General features: G+C 38.0%; 1 protein-coding gene across 1 annotated transcript; it reads right to left on the minus strand.

Annotated features, from left to right (window-relative positions):
- Nucleotides 1-396: 396 nt before the first annotated feature.
- Nucleotides 397-18823, minus strand: slc39a9 (solute carrier family 39 member 9). Its single transcript, XM_041812401.1, has 7 exons — nt 18300-18823; nt 17678-17786; nt 12978-13184; nt 12057-12125; nt 11011-11096; nt 10560-10694; nt 397-7821 (listed from the first exon to the last, which is right to left on the minus strand). The coding sequence occupies exons 1-7, from the start codon at nt 18393-18395 to the stop codon at nt 7588-7590; spliced, it is 936 nt and encodes a 311-aa protein (XP_041668335.1). The 5' UTR covers nt 18396-18823; the 3' UTR covers nt 397-7587.
- Nucleotides 18824-19761: the final 938 nt, after the last annotated feature.

The following is a 19761-nucleotide window of genomic DNA, read 5'->3' on the forward strand; positions in this document are numbered from 1 at the left end:
TAAATGTGTGATATTATGATGTTCAAATGACTTGGACTCGTCCACTGAGCTTTTCTGAGAGTTTTTAAAGTGAAATGAGACTTTAAGGAGCAGTGGTGGATTTATTTGACATTACTGTGGCTGCAGGGAGACGATGTAATTTAACCAAAGTTTACTGAAAAGGACAATAAAACGTGATTAACTGAGATTTAAAAATATAGTTTACTAATTAGGAACCTTAATCACATCAGTGCTGACAGAGCAGATGTTTACTAGTATTGATTTAAAATCCACATTTCTGACATTGTGACAGTTCTAGTCAAAATCAGGGAAACACTGATGCAAACACGAATAACCTCCTATATCCTAAAGAGAAAAGGTTGCAATAATCAGTATCTAAGCAGGTATTTTCACCAGTTAAAAAAACTTTAATTCAATCATAAAACACTTTACATCTTCTCCTCATAATCAGAAATAAGGCAGACTCAATCTGGAATGGCAGAAAATAAAGACAAAACAACACACCAATCGGTTATTTAAATATTAAACTAAAACGGTCCTGTTAGCAGCCCCACTATGTGCTGACAGCTCTTCCTGTCTGGTATTAAATTTGTATCATGGAAAATTTCAAGTGCAGACATTCAGGATGGGACTCACTGGAAGCGAGGTTATAACAATTTCTAAACAATGAGATTCTCTCCCTTAATTTGTGTAGCATTTGCTTAACATATGATACATTTTAAAACATCTTCATTTGGACAGGTTGAAAATCTAAGGGCCAGGAGGTGTACCACAATGCAAGCTCAACATAGCTGGACTTTCTGTGGGTCAGGTGGCTCGACAGAGATTAGAGCTCCAGTTAGAGACTTTGGGTACCATGAAGCTGGATATAAACTTTCTCTGCTGTTGTTCAGCCTAAAGCGGTGTGCTCTCCACATAAAAGTGGGCATATAGAACCTTATATGACACTTCTGCACAAAAAGAAACAATCACTGTCTGTCAGCTGCAGATTAAAATAGTTAAGAATACATTCAAGATTAAAACAAGCAAAACTGACAATGCTGCTTTACTGAGGGAGAAAGAGACTGCAGAATCTTATCATTTAACATCATTTAGATTAAGTTATTAGTTGATTTTACCATCTGACAAACTGGCACTTCTTCTCTTTTCCTTCTCAGGTGAAAACTTCAGACAGTACAGCTGTTAACCCTTCACTGGTGATGATTTCAGCAGGATAATCAGGAGCTATGATGAAGTCTGAGCCTTTGAGGCGTTAAAAAACACTATAATAACCATTAAGCTTGGCTATAACAAAGTCATATTATTTCAATTAACTGACTAATCGGCTGGATGATGGTTTAATAAAGGCTACAGTCCACAGATGACACCTTAAGAATCCGCTTTATTGTCTTTGTTTTGTTGTTAAAGCAGCTGTATTGTAAGGACTTTTCAGGATATTTTCATCAAACATTAAAACAGCCGTTTCCTAAGAAGTTTTACTTTGTCCAGCAGACAATTCAAAGGAAACTCCTGCACACTGTCCAACTTGCAAAAATAAGGGGGTATTTATTTGCAGTTTCACTACTAGACCTTCAACAGCCAAAAAGCTTTATCTAGCCTGAAGATCATTTCAGCTTTTGCAGTAATATTTAGACCTAGTGTTATAGATTCAAATCTGTTTAATTTTGATTTAGTTCATTTGAAACGGTATTAGCTAAATTAGTGGATGTATGTGGGTTTATTTTTCTCAGCTGGTGGGTTGGGACCCAAAAGTGGATCACGATTGTGTGTTTGAGAATATGAAAAGAAGGGGCAAACGTCTGTGATGTGATGTTATTTTCAGGGATTCATTGGGAGGTGGAAGGGTATCTAACTCTGGCTGCTCTCAGCCTTTAAAGAAAAAAGAAGATGTGCAAAGTTGGGGAACAGATGGCCTCGTGGTTAGGTTGCGCCCCATGTACATGGGCGGCTCAGGTTCAAGTCCAGCCTGTGACTTTTTCATACCCTCTGTCCTATCTCTCCAATGAAGGCAAAAAACAGAAAAATTTTCAGATGTGCAAATTTGGAATATTATGCAGCAAATTGTGATGTAATTATAACACAAAAGACATGAAATGTGGGTGCTCTTTAGGGACAAATGAGCCATCTAGAAGACTTACAGTGATGTTTTGTACTACCTCAGGTCCTACATCATTCTGTGTTGTATAATTTTGAGTGTTTGAAATTTTAATAAGATTTTGGTTGTGATTTGTCCTGAGACTAAACCAGTTGAGTACCACTACTTTAGTGCTTGTTTACCCTGTATTTATTCTTCTGGTGCTTTACTTTCTTGATAACTGGCTGCTGTGAAACCAGTTTCCCAGTTTGGAATTCAAATCAAACTAGACAGCATATTGGCCTGTGAGTTAGTGTAAATGTAAGTCTAAGTTTTCATTAGGGCTGGGCAATTGATCAAAACTTAGAAACATGAGATGTCCTACTGCAACTGTCAAATCACACAAGATGTAATATTTTTGACCTGAAATGTGTGAAAATACCAGTTTAATACATTTTTGCAGCAGAGATGTTTTGCTCTACACTCCATGCAAAAATTCAAGTGTTATTTTTTTATAGTTTGCAAAAAAATCCTACTTTCCTCGTTTTTTTTTTTTAAACTTTTGTCATATTAAAATGTTAAAGACATAAAATCATCATCCCCTTAAATGCAACAGTTCATATGGAATTTGCAATGACTCAAAATAATCAGAATTAGATTTTTTCTAAATTGTTCGGCCTTTTTGTAATCTACCAAGTATTGCATTTGTTATAAACACGTTTTATTCTGCTTCTTAGCTGAAATACACGAGATAAGGAACTTAAAAAAAAATGCATTTGCAATATTTAGGAAAAAATTGCAGTTCAGTTCTCTTCTCAAATCATTCAGCCTAGTTTCCATCATTATATTCCTTCCATAAAGATCCATGGGGCTCCTGGAGAATATTCCCAGGTTAATTAAAAAGATGACACTTAAATCTGACTTTAAGCTGTAACTCTGTATCTATACTTGTTCTGACCAGGACAGAGGTTTAGAGTCATGATGATATAGCCAGCTTAACAGAGAGCCAGCTTTGTGAAACAGTTAACTCGGACTTTAGGCTTACCCAGCGCTGGACTGGGAGGGAAATTTTGCCCTGGTGTTTTAGTGCAAATCCTTAAACTGTTCATCTGTCCTTTTTAATAGCTCTACTAAATCACTCACCCAAATTATAACAAAGCTAAGAAGTAAATTATGTAGAAAATTAACATTTCATCACTTTTTTTTCCACTTTCCTGGTGTCAGAGGTGAACATGGTCAAATAATTCCCTTACTTAAGTAAAAGTATTCAAAAGTAAGCATTTCTACTGAAAACCCAAATAGAAAAAGAGAAAATTTTCCCAAAACTGTGTCAACCAACTGCAGACTCAACAGACAAGATTTACCCTCTAATTTCACTTCCTGCTACACCCCCTCAGGCCCTTCCAGCCTGAGTGCTCTATGCTTCATTTCGACAAAAATATAAAGAAAAAACAACAAAAAATGTTCCACTTTAAACTTTGTTTCTGTTTTAATGGACTGTAAGTGAACCATGCACTACTCTGACTATCCTGACAGGTGTGTTTTAAACCTTCAGGTGACAGCTTGTCTTAAATGCTTTGTTTTGATTTTCAAACTAAGGATTTTGCTGAAATGATATGTCAACAAATGCCCGGTGCAGATATGTGCAAAGCTAGGATGGTTTGAAGCCTTTACAGGCTGCTTAAATCACAAATATATGACATTTGGTTGTAAAACCTAGGATCAGGGCACGCCGGTAGTCGAGTGGTTAAGGCGCACACCATGTACGCGGGCAGCCCGGGTTCAAATCCAGCCTGAGGTCCTTTGCCGCATGTCTCTCGCCCCTATGTCTGAGTCTATCCACTGTCCTCCTCTATCCAAATAAAGGCCCAAAATAAAAAAAGAAAAGAAAAACTAGGATCAAATAGAGCTGCATTCAAAGAACATTCATCTGCAATGGTTTTAATTCTCAATAAGTTATTCTTGTTATCTTACAAAAGGTTCCAGGATATTTATGCATCAAAAAATGTAGTTTTTTCCCACAGTTAACTGGATGTATGTTGATTCTTGGACTGTTGAAAGTTTAAAACCTGACTCTTCTCACATTGCCCACTGTTTTGAGCATTTTTAGACTGAATGATAACTGAGGAAATAATCTGTGGATTTATGTAAATAATCTGCAGCATGAAACACGTTAACCAGTGGACCCTGAATTCATTCTAAGAGGTTTTTGTGATGAAGGGGACGACAGACAGGACAAATCTCAGCAGGGAGTCTGATAAAGCACATAATGGGGCTGTCCTCCAACGTGCCCGACTGCAAAGCAACAAAGTGAGGGTTTTTTTGTACAAACATACAGCTTCCCATTAAAAAACAAAGAAAAACATCATGCAGCTGTTGGTCTGCATGCGCCCCACATCGTCCTCTTCCTCCATCACTTATGGTTATCATGTAACGTGGAATTAACTGACGAGACGTGTGAGTAAAACGGTTCAATTTATACAGAAAACTCCTTAGACAGTCCGCAGCCTTAAGAACAGTCCATTAGTGTCCAAAAATTCAACATAAAACTAAAAAAAACGTTTGTGAGTTAGCAGTTCCGTCTCACAGAGAGATCAGGATGATTGTGAAAGGGAGAAGTTGCTCTGTACAGTTTACATACATATACACAGAGGTGAGCTCTGCTGGGAGCCGCACAGTGAAACAGTAACACTCACGATATCCACGTGTCCTCATAGGAGAGCAGGCAGCCTCCTCATACTTTAACTCATCCACATGTTGCTGATTTATAGATGCAGTAGGGCTGCGTTCAAGAGTGCCTCAGCTCCGATTTCACAAGTGTGATTATTGCTCAAGTATGATTCATTAATGGGGTAAACAGACTCAAAGAAACAAATAAGGATGCTTAAGATTTACCATGTCACTAATGTTCTTCTGAGCTGATAGTCTAGGGCTGGGCAGTATTTCCACTTTTGATCTTTTCAAATGAAATACAGAATAACATTATTTCTATTGATACAACAAATAAAAACAGATACGAGGCCTTACGCTCAGTAAAGATAATTTACAAAGAGAGCTAGTAACAGTAAAATGCACAAGATAATCTCTTTGAAAAGTTTAGTCAAAATGGGGAATTAGTTTCTTTATTTCTGAGGTTTTGTATTACAAGCAAAACTCAAATAGAAGATCCTTTTTTGGTACCACGGCAACAAAAAAAGAGTCCTAAATTGGAACTGGACATCCTAACCTGCTCTTGCCTTTGACTCCAATTTGATGTTGGAAGTCAAAGGTCAAAGGTCAATGCTGCTGGATCGAATGTCCATCCCTTGTTTTCAAATGCAATATCTCAAGAACATTTCAAATTTTAAAGGAATTTCCACTCTGACTGAACTCTGATTGAAGGATAGTTTACAAATTCTGCATATTTTTTATTTTTTTTATTTAACCTTATTCAACCAGATAAATCCCATTGAGATCAGGATCTCATTTACAAGGGCGACCTGGCCAAGAGGTCAGCAGCACACGTCAAATATCAATACAAAATTAGCTGCCACTCTGACTATAGGATGAATCCTTTAGATGCTGAAGGTCAAAGGTCAGCATTATTGGGCTTTGTTTCATCCTTTGCTTCAGATCACAACGCTTGAAAATAACATTTTGAGGAATTTTCTCCACATTTTGCACAAATATCCACTCTGAATCAAAGATGAACTGATTATATTTAGAAAGTCAAAGGTCAACCATGTTGGGCTTAATGTTGATCCCTTGCTTTTGAATACAATATCTCAAGAACTTTTTAAGGGAGCCTCTTGAACACTTTGCTCCAACAACCACTTAAACTCAAGGATGACCTGATTAGATTTCAGAGGTCAAAGGTTAATTTCACTGGGCTTTATATTTCTCCCTTGATTGCAAGGGATTGTAGGACTTACACTAACACAGAACCACCACAGCTTTTCTTCCTGACTCGCCATCGTATCTTTACTGTTCAGTCAGTCAGTGTGGCCCTGCCTGGACAGCAAAAAAGATTCGCTACCCACTGGAGTTTGGCGCTTGATTAAAACTGTCCACAAATTCCCCATGGTAATCTGTGTAGTGCACATTTTGGACAAGGAAAGTTCCGAAAGTTTGAGCATGATCCTGAGTAGTGGTGAACTTTAACCAAACGAGATGTTGGCAGCAGAAAGAGTGATCATTTTAACATTTTAAAAACCACTTCTTTGCACTGAGGCTTTTGTAAAAACACTGTCAGTGTAAGCAGAAGTTACTCTGTTTCCTCTCTAGGTGAATTACAACAAAAAACTGCCCAACATTGTCATATAGGACTTCCATTTCTGCTGCCATGGTATCAAACCGGTATCATTCTCCTTTGATTTTTAGTAGCCTCATTTCAAAGTTCACAGTTCTGTTATCATGACAACTGTTTTTTATTTTCTGACATTGAAATAACCATATAAATTGTATATATCATATATCACCATTCAGCTAAAAATATATATGATTTATGGTCAATATTGCCCAGCCCTATGATGGTCCCTTTACTTTCTATTCACATAATGCCTTCTTTAGGTAAAATCCCTCACCCAGTCAGAGCTGCTGAACTATCCTCTACCTCTAAAAAAGCTTATAAACACTCTATATGATCACCTAATGATTTTATACAGATTATCCTCCAACTTGTGTTAACAGTAATCATCCTCAAAGTGAAACAGAAGAGAAAGAAGCACATTTAAAGAGACATGTTGCAAAACATCAAGGCCGGTCTTTTTCTTACATAGGCCTCAGGTTTGAGCAGACAAGACCACGATTTTTGTGATTTTCACAACTGATTTTCTCCTGGAATAAAACTCAAAAGGCAAACAAAAATTTGTGCCTGGCTTGTTAATCTGTCTGATTTCTCACCCTGCTGTAAAAAAAGAGCTGTGTGGGGAATAACAGAAGTTCAGGAGCATCTATGTCAAACTGTGGTGCCCTCTCAGGTCTCACTTTGTTAATATGGCACTTGTCAATCAGTTCAAATCACTCTTGAATTTTGCTAAGACATTTAACTGCTGTAAGATTCATAAAAAAGTTTTCTTACTTGATATAACAGGCTTAAATAACAACCGTCAAAATCTCAGCTGTGCAACTGTCATGTGGTAAAACATCACTGTTGAGATCAGAGTTGTTCTTAGATCTTGGATGAGCACGATAATCTCTGCAGTGATGTCAACAGAGTTAACAGATCCACCTTTAAAAAAGGTTTCCTGTGGAATAAACAGACACAAACAGAGGCTGGAAAGATGCTTCCCTGTCAGGAGAAACATCCTTTTGTGCCTTTTGTTGTCACTGCAGCAGCTCGGTCTCCTGCTTACATCGGTTGCTTCGTTTTCAGGTCAGTTTGAGTCCCGGGACGTCGCAGAAACGAGCACCTGTCTGGTCCACAAACTTCATCAGTCAACACAAATAATAAGACATTTAGATCCCTCGTTGTTTGAAGTCTCTCTCTTTGTTTTCCCTGTACACCCGTCTGAATCCATCCTGAGCTCAAGGTTTTAATGGTGGTGACCCACAGACAGCACCAGAGGAATGAGGCAGCCCAGCACCAGTGCTCCCACCTCCGTCTTGCTCAGTCCTTTACCGCCGTTTCCTCCTGAAGGAGCGTGGCTGTGTCCGCCACCGCCAACCTCGGGGAGGACGTGGACGGTGGCCACGTAGAGGAAGGTGCCAGCAGAGAAGAGCATGGCCACACCGGTGGCGTTGATGTCTGATAGAGCCTCCTTACTGCTCTGAAAGGGGAGAAAAACAAACAGTGTGAGGTCTCGAGTCAAACCGAAATGAGACAGAGCGACAGAACAGAAGCTTTCACTATCACATAGCATCAAGCCTTTTCACTGCAACAACAAACATTCCCTGTTGATTACTACTGATTAAGACAAATGGTTTTAAAATATGTAAGAAATATAAATAATGTAAGAAGTCAACTCAAATAAGGACAAAATAGGAGCTGGCCTGCCCACGAAATTTGCGTGTGTTGCGTCAGTAGCCTTGTGCTAGCGTCCTAGCTAACAATTAACTCATTTTGGAGCTTAAAAGTATGTCAAACCATAATCGGGTTCTGATGTTGAAATTATTTAACTGTGCCATTTTAAATGACTTTCAAACCCATTTTCACCACTGCTTCCATTCACTATTATCCACTTTTAGCCCATTTCAACCCCCTTCTCCTCATTCTCCCATTCTTTGGCCATTGTTGCATCTTTTTGCCGCTTTTAACCCATTTTGCTACTTTTTATCCACTTTTCACCATTTCACCATTTTCCTCTCATTTTTTTCATATCTAACCCATTTTGCCACTTTCTGCACATTTTTGCCCTTTTAGAAGTATTTTTGACACATTTTAACTGCTTTTTTTTTTTTTTTATCATTTTCAACACATTTTTGAAGTTTTGTAACCCCTTTATTCAACTGTTATCCCATTTTTGCCTCTAATAAGTTCTTTTTTTACTTTGCTTGGCAATTTTTGCCATATCTTAACTGCTTTCACCATTTTCCATCCATTTTGCAATTATGTAACCATTTTTTTCGCGTTAAACCCATGTTTGCCTTTTGTAACCTCTTTTCACCATTTTTCCCTAATTTTTGGCATTTCTAAACCATTTTGCCAGTTTTTAACCACTTTTCACCATTTTCCACCCAGTTGCTTTACCCCATTTTGTCTCTAACCCTTTCACAATGTTTTCGCCTTTTTTTGCCTCTTAAAGCCCATGTATGCCACTTTCTGCACATTTTGGCCACTTTAGACCTATTTTTTTGTCACATTTTAACTGCTTTTTACCATTTTTCTACCTATTTTAGACCCTTCTTCTTTTGCATTTTTGTAAACCCATTTTTGCCACTTTTCACCACTTCTAATAATGTTTTTCATTTTTTTTCTCCTGATTATTTTACTGTTTTCTCCTTGGAGTTGTCTCAGTTCCTTTCACTCTATTTTCTCTTAAGAAAAGACTAAGTATATTTGAAAAAGGCTGTATTGTATTACAGCATAAATGAACAAAATTCCTTTTTGGTTGCTTTGATAAGAGTGGTCATTATTCAGGATAAATATGAAAAGTGTGTCTCTTACAGATGACCCTAAAACTTGCACTATGACTTTGTTGACCTTAATGAGCCTCAGAAAGCTCTCAACTTTGACACCCTTTATTGGCAGCCTTGCAAAGGAGTATTCATTTTTTATTTAGTCCAGACATTTCAATGGGAAAATTCTTCATATCAAACCTTTAGAAAATTGTCTTGAAATTTTAAACATACAAATTTAATACAATGTTTACAACAAAAATACAGCACTCTGAATGTCATAAAACTTAAATATAAAATCCTTAAAATGCTAAAAAAAATAAAAAAATAAAAAAACCTCTTTATAACAGAACAGCAGTATTTGCTTTCTAAGTGAACTTGTCTGTTTTATTGTAAAAACCCTGGAGTCTACCGGCCAGACTAGTTTTCCAGGATATTCCCTACTTACTGTTTGGCTGACGTATTTTCTTTAGTGTTATGTAACATAACATAACATAACAATATTACAGCAGCTCTGCCTCAGGCTGGACATACTTTCAAAGTAAACAGAGCACTAAAACTCTTCTCTGACTACGTCAAAATGACACAAATGTTGTGAAAAGTCTTAGTTCACCATTAAATTAACTGTTAATGTAACTCATCCTGTCATTCTTTCTGGAAAGTCCTGGATTGAGAACAGTAAGCACACTGAAATACATTTATAGGAGTAGAGATAAGGTCAAAAACAAATTTCTGCAACTTTTCTGCAGCTCAGTAAATAAGAGTGGTAATATATCTCACATAACATTAGCATGAAGCTTGAGTGTGTTATATGACAGATTATAATGTGTTCCTAATGCTATATAAAACCTTAGTCCAGATTTGCAACAGTTTAAGGCAAATTTAAGGTTCCATAGTCTAAGGTCAATAGCTTCCTCTTCAGAGACTCTTAATCTCCAACAATGAAAAGAAATGTGGCATAACAGTCACAGTTCATGTTTTTGACTGTGGTTTCAAAGCATAAATTACAGAGCATGATTATTGAAATCTTACTTTTCTCCTGATATGTATTATGTCCTATAAATTAGTGTATAAATGCACTTAAACACTCATTTTTTTTTTTCATCAAAAAGTTGTCTGCACCCTTTATACAATCAATATGCAGTCATGGACACAAGCTTGACGTGATAGAAAACTCTATCCCATTATAGATTGCAAGCAGCCACTGCACACCAGAACACAGATGCCACTTTTTACTACTGTTTTATTGCTAGAAGATGCTAAACACCATACTCCATGGATTCTGCAGAATGCAATGGAAATTACTGTGAAGGAAAACAGCTGAGACCATTTTTGCCATTTGAGAAACACCACAAAACAGACTGCAGCTTAAATACCAGCACGACAGGAGGAGGAATGGAGGACAAGAGGAAATATGCTACCAGACACGATAACAGATGTGGATGTTTACCTGACTGAGGCCTAAAAAGGTGAGCATGGCGAGGACAGGAGCTGCAAGGGCAAAGACCAGGAGATGTTTACGGATGCGGTTTCTCTCAAGACCAGCATGCATCAGGAACGACACGAGGCCAAACGCTGCTGGGGCCTGTGGACAACAAAGAAGCAGAGTATACATCAACAGTGTGCTGCTGATTATGGCTGGGAAAGAGGAATTATTTACACCCTGTAGCCTGCTGATCATACTTTAAATTCTTCTACAGGACTGCCTGTCAAAAACATATTTAAAAAACTTTTCAAATTTCTTCAAATTTCGCCAAAACAGCTGGCAGTTGCTGACGTTTGACTCAAAAATTTCAATGCACATATCATAGAAAAGTTGATTATAAACAATTTATTTATAATAAAATTAAAAAGTATAATATAATGTAAATAAATTTAAACAATATAAGCATCATAATTACCTTATGCAGCATGATGGCTACAAAGACGATGAGCTGGACGCTGGTCTGAGAGGTGGAGGCTGCCGCTCCTAAAGCAACACCGTCAGCTGGAGACAAGAGACAGAGCTACTCTTTAAATATTTTCATCATTAGACGTTAAAGGTAAATACAAACCTTTAACGTAAGAGAGCCAGCCGCTCAAACACTCAGAATAATCACTCTCAGTGTTTCTGAATTACAAAATGAGAACATTTACACATCAACAACCAAACTTGCATCAGACAGAGTTTTCTGAGTGATTGGACAAAGTTCTGCATTTTTTAAGGTTTACTTTGGGGCTTTTTACACCTTTATCACTCAAGTTAGGACAGTGGGTAGAGTCAGAAACAGGGACAAGAGATCAGAGAATGTCATGTGGGAAAGGAGGCCAAGGCCAGGTTTGAACAGGGGCCATATACAGGGGAGGGACCTAACCGCAAGGCTTCTTTGGCAGAAGTGAATTTTTGGGGACATTTTTTCAAATAGCATCTATTTAATGTAACAGATGATTAACCCTCTGGTATCATTAATGGGTCTATAACACAATGTGTAAATCTACTATTCTGTAAGGTCATTAAGGACAAAGATGTCCACTTCCAAAAACATTCACAGTATTATGTTTGTTTCCCAACTTTGTTGGGTCAAATATTGAAATCCAGTCTAGTCCTGATGAAAACTGTCACTATTTTTCCCCAAAACTAACCCATGAGGATTTACTCTGTTACAGCTTTGAGGTTCAAAAACTAATCATGCAACAAAATCAGTGTTGCAGTTCATATTTGACACATTTGAGACTGTGATTTAAGAACAACAATCCTTTGTTGTATGGAAAACAACAAATTAAACATTTCATTGTTTTGAACAGGACTGAAGTTGATATAAAGATCAAAGCCAAATGTTGAGAAAAAGATTGTATTTCTAAAAAATTATGTCCTTACTGTCTCTAATGGTTAAATTTAGCTGATATCAGAGAAAGAGAATGATTTTAATGTATATTTCAAAATGTTATACCATCATTATAAGCCCACCTGCAGCGTGGACCACCAGACCCAGAGTGGTGGTGATTTTGGAGGAGGTCACCCTTGCTGACTCTGGATCTAAATCAGATAAAAACAAAGTTAGAAACAGTTGGAATAACTACCTCTACATACAAATGATCATTTCTGAGAATCTGTTCAAATACAAGGAATACTGGTTAGATATATCTATAATGTACTTAAAAAGACATAACATAAAACCAAGTAGAAAATAACCACAGTTTAAAGACTTTACAGTGTTTTAATATGAATATGTATTTGTTATTTTTCATTGTCGTTTTTTTCATATTTTGATTAAATAAGAACAATGAAAACTTGAAAGTTAAAATGAATTAAAAATAGAAACACAGACATGATCAATAGTTTAAAGCAATCTTATGGATTCTTTTGAGTCATGTAATTATTGACATATAGTATTCACAGTTTGCAGGAACTACAGCATGTTGACAATGCCGATACTATAAATAGCCTTTAAACAAAAACAGACATTTGTTAAAGAAACAGAAACTGGATGATTGATGCTTCAAGACCATTAAAGCTTAAAGTGTTTGCCATACTGATGCAACGTGGACACTCCTCTTGTGTCTGAAGGAATGAGCAGCATTTCTACACTAATGGCTGTCTGTGTGGCATTAGTTATTGGCAGCTTTTTTAGCAGCTTGTGGAGAATTAGCCGCTCAAATAAAAAGCTTAGAAATGACTATATTAGTGTATTTGGGCAAACAGAATTTGCTGAAGAGCCGTCAGGGGGTGAAAGGTCAAATTCAACAGGATAATTTTCCTCCAACAGAGGTTAGATGTTGAAGATATTTTTGACAAAACTGGATCTCCACAAACCAAATTCCCACACAGAAATACTGAACCATTTTGAATGCTTTATTCTTTGAGTTGTCCTGGAGTATTAATACTGACCGTCAGTGCTGTGCACATGAGAGCTGCCGATCTGATCCACCAGCAGCATGAAGACGAAGCCCAGGACCAGGGACACCCCGATGCAGGCATGGAGCTGCTCATGACTGTGCTCATGTTCTGCACCGGCACTCAGTGCCGCCTCACCGCCTTCAACTTTTGCCTCTGATGCTACCAAGACTCCCACCTGGCCGTGTTTGTGGTGCCCACCTGCAGAGACATGAGTATGGAGTGGATGAAAAAGGCACAGAAAGCATTAAAATACTTAAAACACATCTCTTAAAGTTCCTTTCAATATACAGACTTGATGATTTTTTGAATTGTCCATTTTGTTTTATTTTACTCATTTAACATGACAATGAAAAACTTCACAAAAGGTTCTTTTCATTATTATTATAACTAAAAAGCCAAACTACTCATACACATCTATGACACATTCCTCATATGGACAAATACGTCAGTACAAATAATCTCAACACAAACACTTGTGTTTGACAAGCTTTGTTACATAAGAGAACTGACATCAGATAGTTGTACTGCCTGTACCACATGGTGAACTTTGCTCTGTTTGAAAAGGACCCAAACTGCTACAATCTACTGTTTTTTGCATGTATATGCTCTACAGATTGTTTTCCTTTGGTGTCTTTATAGCTTGTGTTACTCCAGTAGATTTGTGGAGTAAAGCTGAACGATTTGCAAAAATAATCTAGTTTTTTAATCTAATATTTTATTTAATCTAATATTCTTATTTTTTTCCTAAATATTGCAATTGCAATTTAATATACAATTATTCCTGGGTTAATTTCATGTATTTTTCAACAAATTCAAGCAGTAAATAAGTCCATAAATAAGACCATGTATATTGACAATGAAATTATTTCCAAAGCAATTAATCCATACTAGCATGAATCTGAATATGGAGGTGCAACAAGCTTTAAGCTATAAAGGAGGCAGCAGGGGTGGAGCAGATGAGGCTGGCTACCAGCTGATCACAGCTGGGGTATGACTTTCATGAAGCCATGCTAGGCTTCATCAGTTTTGGACAGAATGAGCTAACTGTTTTTGCTTTTATTGTAAATGTGATGTCATTAAGAAAAACACACAAAGCGGATTTTTGTAAACCATTATAAAAAACTGACACTTTAATGTTTGCATAATGTGCATAAAATATCTGCTGCTGTAAAGAAATTGATTTATTTAACTGGTATTTTGACACATTTTAAGTTAAAGAAATATTGCAACTTCTGCGATTTGAAAATTGTAGCAGGCCATGTTGAGATTTAATCTTATTTGCGATTCATTGCCCAGCCCTTGTGTGGAGCTTGCACAAAGAGCCAAACCGTCCGAGACTTTAGAGAGAAAATTGTTTACCTTTATTAAATTGTGTACACATACAGATATTTGATGTTTGATGTCCTTAACCCTTTAGGCAGCAAGGTGCCTGACCTCATATCGTATCAATAAAAGAGCTTTACAGAACCTCAAACTATGTAAAGTTCAAACTATGAGATGTATTGATCATCAGACATGGAGCAACTGTAAAGTCTAACACTAGTTAGTAAGGTTAACACCAGCACAAGTTTGGCTTCATCTGCTGACACCACACACCAGTGAGAGAAGAAACCGGCACATGGTGACCTAAAACACTATTTGCATGTGTATCAGAGGCCAAGAGCACAGAAAAACCTCTGACTGATTAAATACATGTGGACTAGACCTTACAACAGGACTACTGTAAACAAACCTAGAGTCAGCCAGATGATGACTCACAGGGGGATCAACCACACACCAAACTGTTACTTCTACCTAAACAATTTCAACATCTTATCATAGTTTCACTGTTTGAATTTAGGAGAATTTCTCAGTATCTTTTGTAAGGCCTAACAATCATTGTTTGCATCAAACTGAAGTAATAAAAACATCCACAAGTGCAACACTGACAGAAAAGCTCCTGCCCACAGCGCTGTGTTTGCGAGTACCAAGATTTATTGCAGGCAGTTTGCTGCTGGTTTACTAAAGCCGAGTGCACACTGTCAGATTTTTAGCCAATTCAGACACAAATTTTGAGTAGCAAGATTTACTCGAAAGTGGGCGTGATCATGCGTCATTGCTGCTCCTGAATGGGCAGATGGATTTCTGGTACGTTTGATGTTTTGTTCATACGAGTGCACACACTCCCAATGTGAGAGCAAAACCAAGCAGAATCCTCAACTTTGAGGCAATTTTTCCCGTTGTAAACTGTCAAATTAATCACTATGACATCAGCAGGCATGCCCTTTGATGTGCCTTCCCTATGATAAATGAGCAGAAAATCAGTCTAACTGTGAACCTCGAGCTGAATATTTGTCATTGTCCAGCTGCTAGTTTTGTTTGCTCATAATGCTGTTTATGCATGTGTGTAAGGAGATGGTGAGAGCAGTTTTGTCAGTGTTTGTAGGTATTTGAAAACAAAACAATATGACTTCAATCTCTGTGCAAGAAGCTTTTGAAAGGAAACTCCAGGCACCAGTGTAGCTCAGTGGGTCGAGCAGGCGCCCATATGCCAAGGCTGGAGTTCTCAACGCACTGGATCGATTCCCAGTCTCTGTGCTGTGTTGCTCGTCTTCTCCCACTCCTCCCAAAAAGAAGAAACTCCATGGAGATTTGTACCAGTCTGGCCCGACTTCACTCAAGTCAGCAGTCACAGTGTGGGAACTCTGGTAGTGCATCAGACCATCAGACTATATAGTGTAAAAATATAAACCATTTGTGATGGTAGTTTAGTTGCACAGTATGAGCTGACATTGCATCACAACTGCTATAGAGTTGTGTTGAAATCAGTGTACACCCGGCTTGAAGAAGGGATGTTAGAAATTGAGGGCTCAAACAGTCTGCAGTCTTTTAGGGGCTTGAAAATGTATAGCATGGCAGAAACGATGCCAAGAGAATAAGGGTTGACATCATTTTCATCTGACAAAGTCTGGCATCACTGCTGCCTGACTGCTTATGTGGCACTTAAAACATGACTTGAGTTAACGATAACGGAAGTTAACTGGCCAAAGAAGAAGCTGACATCAAGATAAGAGGCAAAGAAAAAGAAGAAGTTATAAAGAAAAAGCACAAAAAGAGGAGAGACTGATATCAAATTGCAGCAAATGAAGACATTAATCTTGCATTTCATCTTTTTTGGGGCATTTTATATTCTTGAATTAATCAGAGATTGTGATGTTTCATTATACGATTATCTTGTGGCAATATATCTATTATTACAGGATCTCTGTACTGTGATTTTCTTTCATCCTCTGCTTTATACTAAACATCATATTGTATCATGTCATTAGTAAACCTGCAAATCTCACCCCTAATATGAACACTATATGTATATAAAATGGATAGAGAGTAATCAGATCAGATCAAAATATTGGCATGATATCTGTATCAGCAGATATGAAAGTTTCTGCAGATATTCATAGCTGATGTATTGGCCATACATAACAGTAGTATGTATCATATATCGGTCCTAAATATTGGTAAGTATTGGTAATTTGCTGCAATTTAGGGGAAAGTAGAAAAGCACTCGAAGAGCGCAGACCTCTGCCATTAGCCCTATCTCCCAATAGTGAAGAATCCTTTAAAAAATTCCTGGATCCGTCCCCATGTGCCCCCCACCACGGCATTCGTTGATTACTCCCTCCCAGGTGGGGTGGAAACACAGTGAGGCAAAGCATTGGCTTTGCTACAGGTGGACTGTCATGGTGGAAGCATTGCCTGCTGGTGCCAACAGATGCACCGACAGTCTCACCCATGGTCTCACTGGACGACTGGAAGTCATGGCAGAGGGTGAATATTCCTCTATTCCTTCCAGCATTGTCAGTATTCTCGCTACAATTCGCTGTCTTTCTCTCTGTTACGCTCCGACTCGTCTCCTTGACTGGGCATGCGTCTTTCAAACTCTATAAACTCCAAAACTTTGAATAGAAACATACCCAAAAATGCTGCTGGGATTGAAGTTACTCATGTCCGCCATCTCCTGGTGTAAAGTGGTAACAGCGCAGACCTCCGCCATTAGCCCTATCGCCCAATAGTACAGAATCCTTTAAAAAAATTCCTGAATTCAGACGGTGATCCAGATCACTCCCAAATCTAATCAGTTCTTCCTTATGCCATTTCTGACATTTCCTGAAAATTTCATGAAAATCCATCCACAACTTTTTGAGTTATGTTGCTAACAAACTAACAAACAAACTAACTAACGAACAAACCCACCCGATCACATAACCTCCTTGGCAGAGGTAATAAATCAAGAAGTGACCAAATGTTGGGTCTATAGTTTTTCTAATTTTACTACTGTGGAATTAAAATCATTCTAAAATATTACATACCTTAGTGAGGATTTAATGCTTCTGGTTTAAAATGTCACAGTAAATTCTGAACTGTTGATGTGGCAATGCAAGAAATACAATGAGTTATTAAACTATGTGAGGAATATAATCCCAACGGTTATTATGTGGGGGTTTTTTATGACAGCATTGCAAAATAAGTCATTTGCTGCAGGCTTACAAGCTGCTTACAGATTTGCAGCATTAGGCTTTACTACATGCAGCTCATCTAAGAAAACTGGGTGACATTTACTGTGAGCAAACCTTGCAAAAGTAACTCTGAACACACATTTGGGAATGCCTTTAAATCATCAGAGTGTCTCTGAGTGATTTGTTCCACTTTACCTTCAAGTATTTCTTCATAAAGTGCATGAACCCCCTCAGGAATGATGACAGCCAGTGCAGTCCCACACAACAACCCCGCTCCCAGCACTGTGACCAGCTTCAGCCTCTCCTGGAGAAACAGACACAAGCCTTTAACACGTATGCAATCCACAACATTGCCAGAGAATTTCAGGTCAACTATCTCCTATTTCTTCTTGTCTGCTTACTCACATGTTTGGCAAAAGATCATCTCATTGTTTTTTAATCCTCACAAACAAAAGATAAAGTTAACATCAAGATAAGATCAAAAGCCAATGATGAGATCATAGGAGCTGACAGAGGCTAAACTTGATCACCAGTAAATTCAAACATGCAGCTAACACTCGAGTTAGGCTGTCGAAATATTTGATTTTTCAATACTTTTTAATACAGCTTATCATAGGGTGATGCATTCTGTTATTTTATTAACGATAGTTTTAAAAGAGTTCGATGATACTGACATACACATAATACATCTATTTGATCAGAAGCTTTTAAACTCTATATCACAGTGTCGCATCATATCTTTAATTGTTATAGTGACATCCCCAAAGTAGAGTTTATTCAGCAAAACTGCACACGCTTTTTTTCTAGTCATACTTACCTCTGAAAAGTTGACAGCTAAAGGTATCGTCCCAGCAACATAACATCCCACCAACATCGCCAGAGACAACAGGCTGATAGAGCTGAAATCGTCCATGACTGCACTTTTCTTTTAAGCTAACCCGCTGCTAAGCTAAACCATCAAAACCTTCTTCCACCTGTGCTTTAACACGGACTTTAATTCGTGCTCGTCTGCGTTAATAACATGCCCTTTTAGTTACTGAGGGCTACTGTTTAATGGACGTTGCCACCGCTCAATCATCCACGTTAACTAAACAGAGTCGTTACAGCAGCTGGCCTCGATTAGCACAACTAAGCTAACTAGCTAGCTCCGGTAATTTTCCTCCCTGAAACTTCACAAACGAAGAATTCTGAAACTCAAAGGTTCGCTTTTAGGAAATCTGACACCCCGCATCTTTTCCTTAAAATTTCCCTGTCAATTATGGTATTGCAACTTCCCGAGCTGGTTAGCGACAAGCTAACAGGCTAACTGAACATCCTCTTGTTTAGTGCCGAGTTAAACTACATCCGGGTCACTCAGCTTCAACCTGTGGAGACGACCTGCCACGTATCTGAGAGACAGCTGGAGGAGGAAACACGGAGAGGAAAGGCTCTTTAAGAGATAATTATTGGGTTTGGGCCCTCATTTTGGTCTCTGAAAGATTCACTGGGAATATTGAAGTGGAGAGCTATTTTTTTCTCAACTATTTTAAGAAGATTTATCTTTGGACATGATGTCCCAACTTGAGATTTGTACACATAAAACCCAAATACCACAAAAGTTGGGCTGCTGTGCGAAAAGTTAATAACAATAAAATGCAAAGAGAAATCTCATAAACATATTTTTTATTCACAATAGAAAAAACAACATATCAGATGTTGAAACTGAGACATTCACCATTTTACAAAAAAGCTCACTTTGAATTTGATAGTGGCAACACATTTCAAAAAATATAGGGACAGGGCATCAAAATGCTGGAGAGTAAAAAATAAAGCTTTAATGGACTGGGGCAAAATGGAAAACTGTTCTGCGGTCAGATGAATCAAAATTTGAATTTTTTTCTGGAAACCACAGATTCAGTGTCCTGCAGACTAAAGAGGAAAGGGGCCATTCAGCTTGTCATCACTGCACAGTTCAATAGCCTGTATCTCTGATGTTATCGGGTTGCATTAGCACACATGGCTGGGCAGCTTACTCATGTGGAAAGGCATTATCAATGCTGAAAAGTAGATAGAGGATTTAGAGCAGCATATGCTCCCATCCAGACAACGCTTCTTTCAGGGAAGGCCTTGACTGTTTCGGCAAAGACATTGCCAAACCACATACTGCACTGATCATCAACTGGTGGCCCGGGGGCCATATCAGGCCCCCCAAAGCTTTCTGTCCGGCTCCCAGAAGATCATTAAATTCAGAAAAGGAGGAAAAGAAGATGTTGGCTTTAAAAGTCTGCAGCTTTTGAATC

Source organism: Cheilinus undulatus, linkage group 18 (genome assembly GCF_018320785.1).
Source record: "Cheilinus undulatus linkage group 18, ASM1832078v1, whole genome shotgun sequence".
Classification (NCBI taxonomy): Eukaryota; Metazoa; Chordata; class Actinopteri; order Labriformes; family Labridae; genus Cheilinus; species Cheilinus undulatus.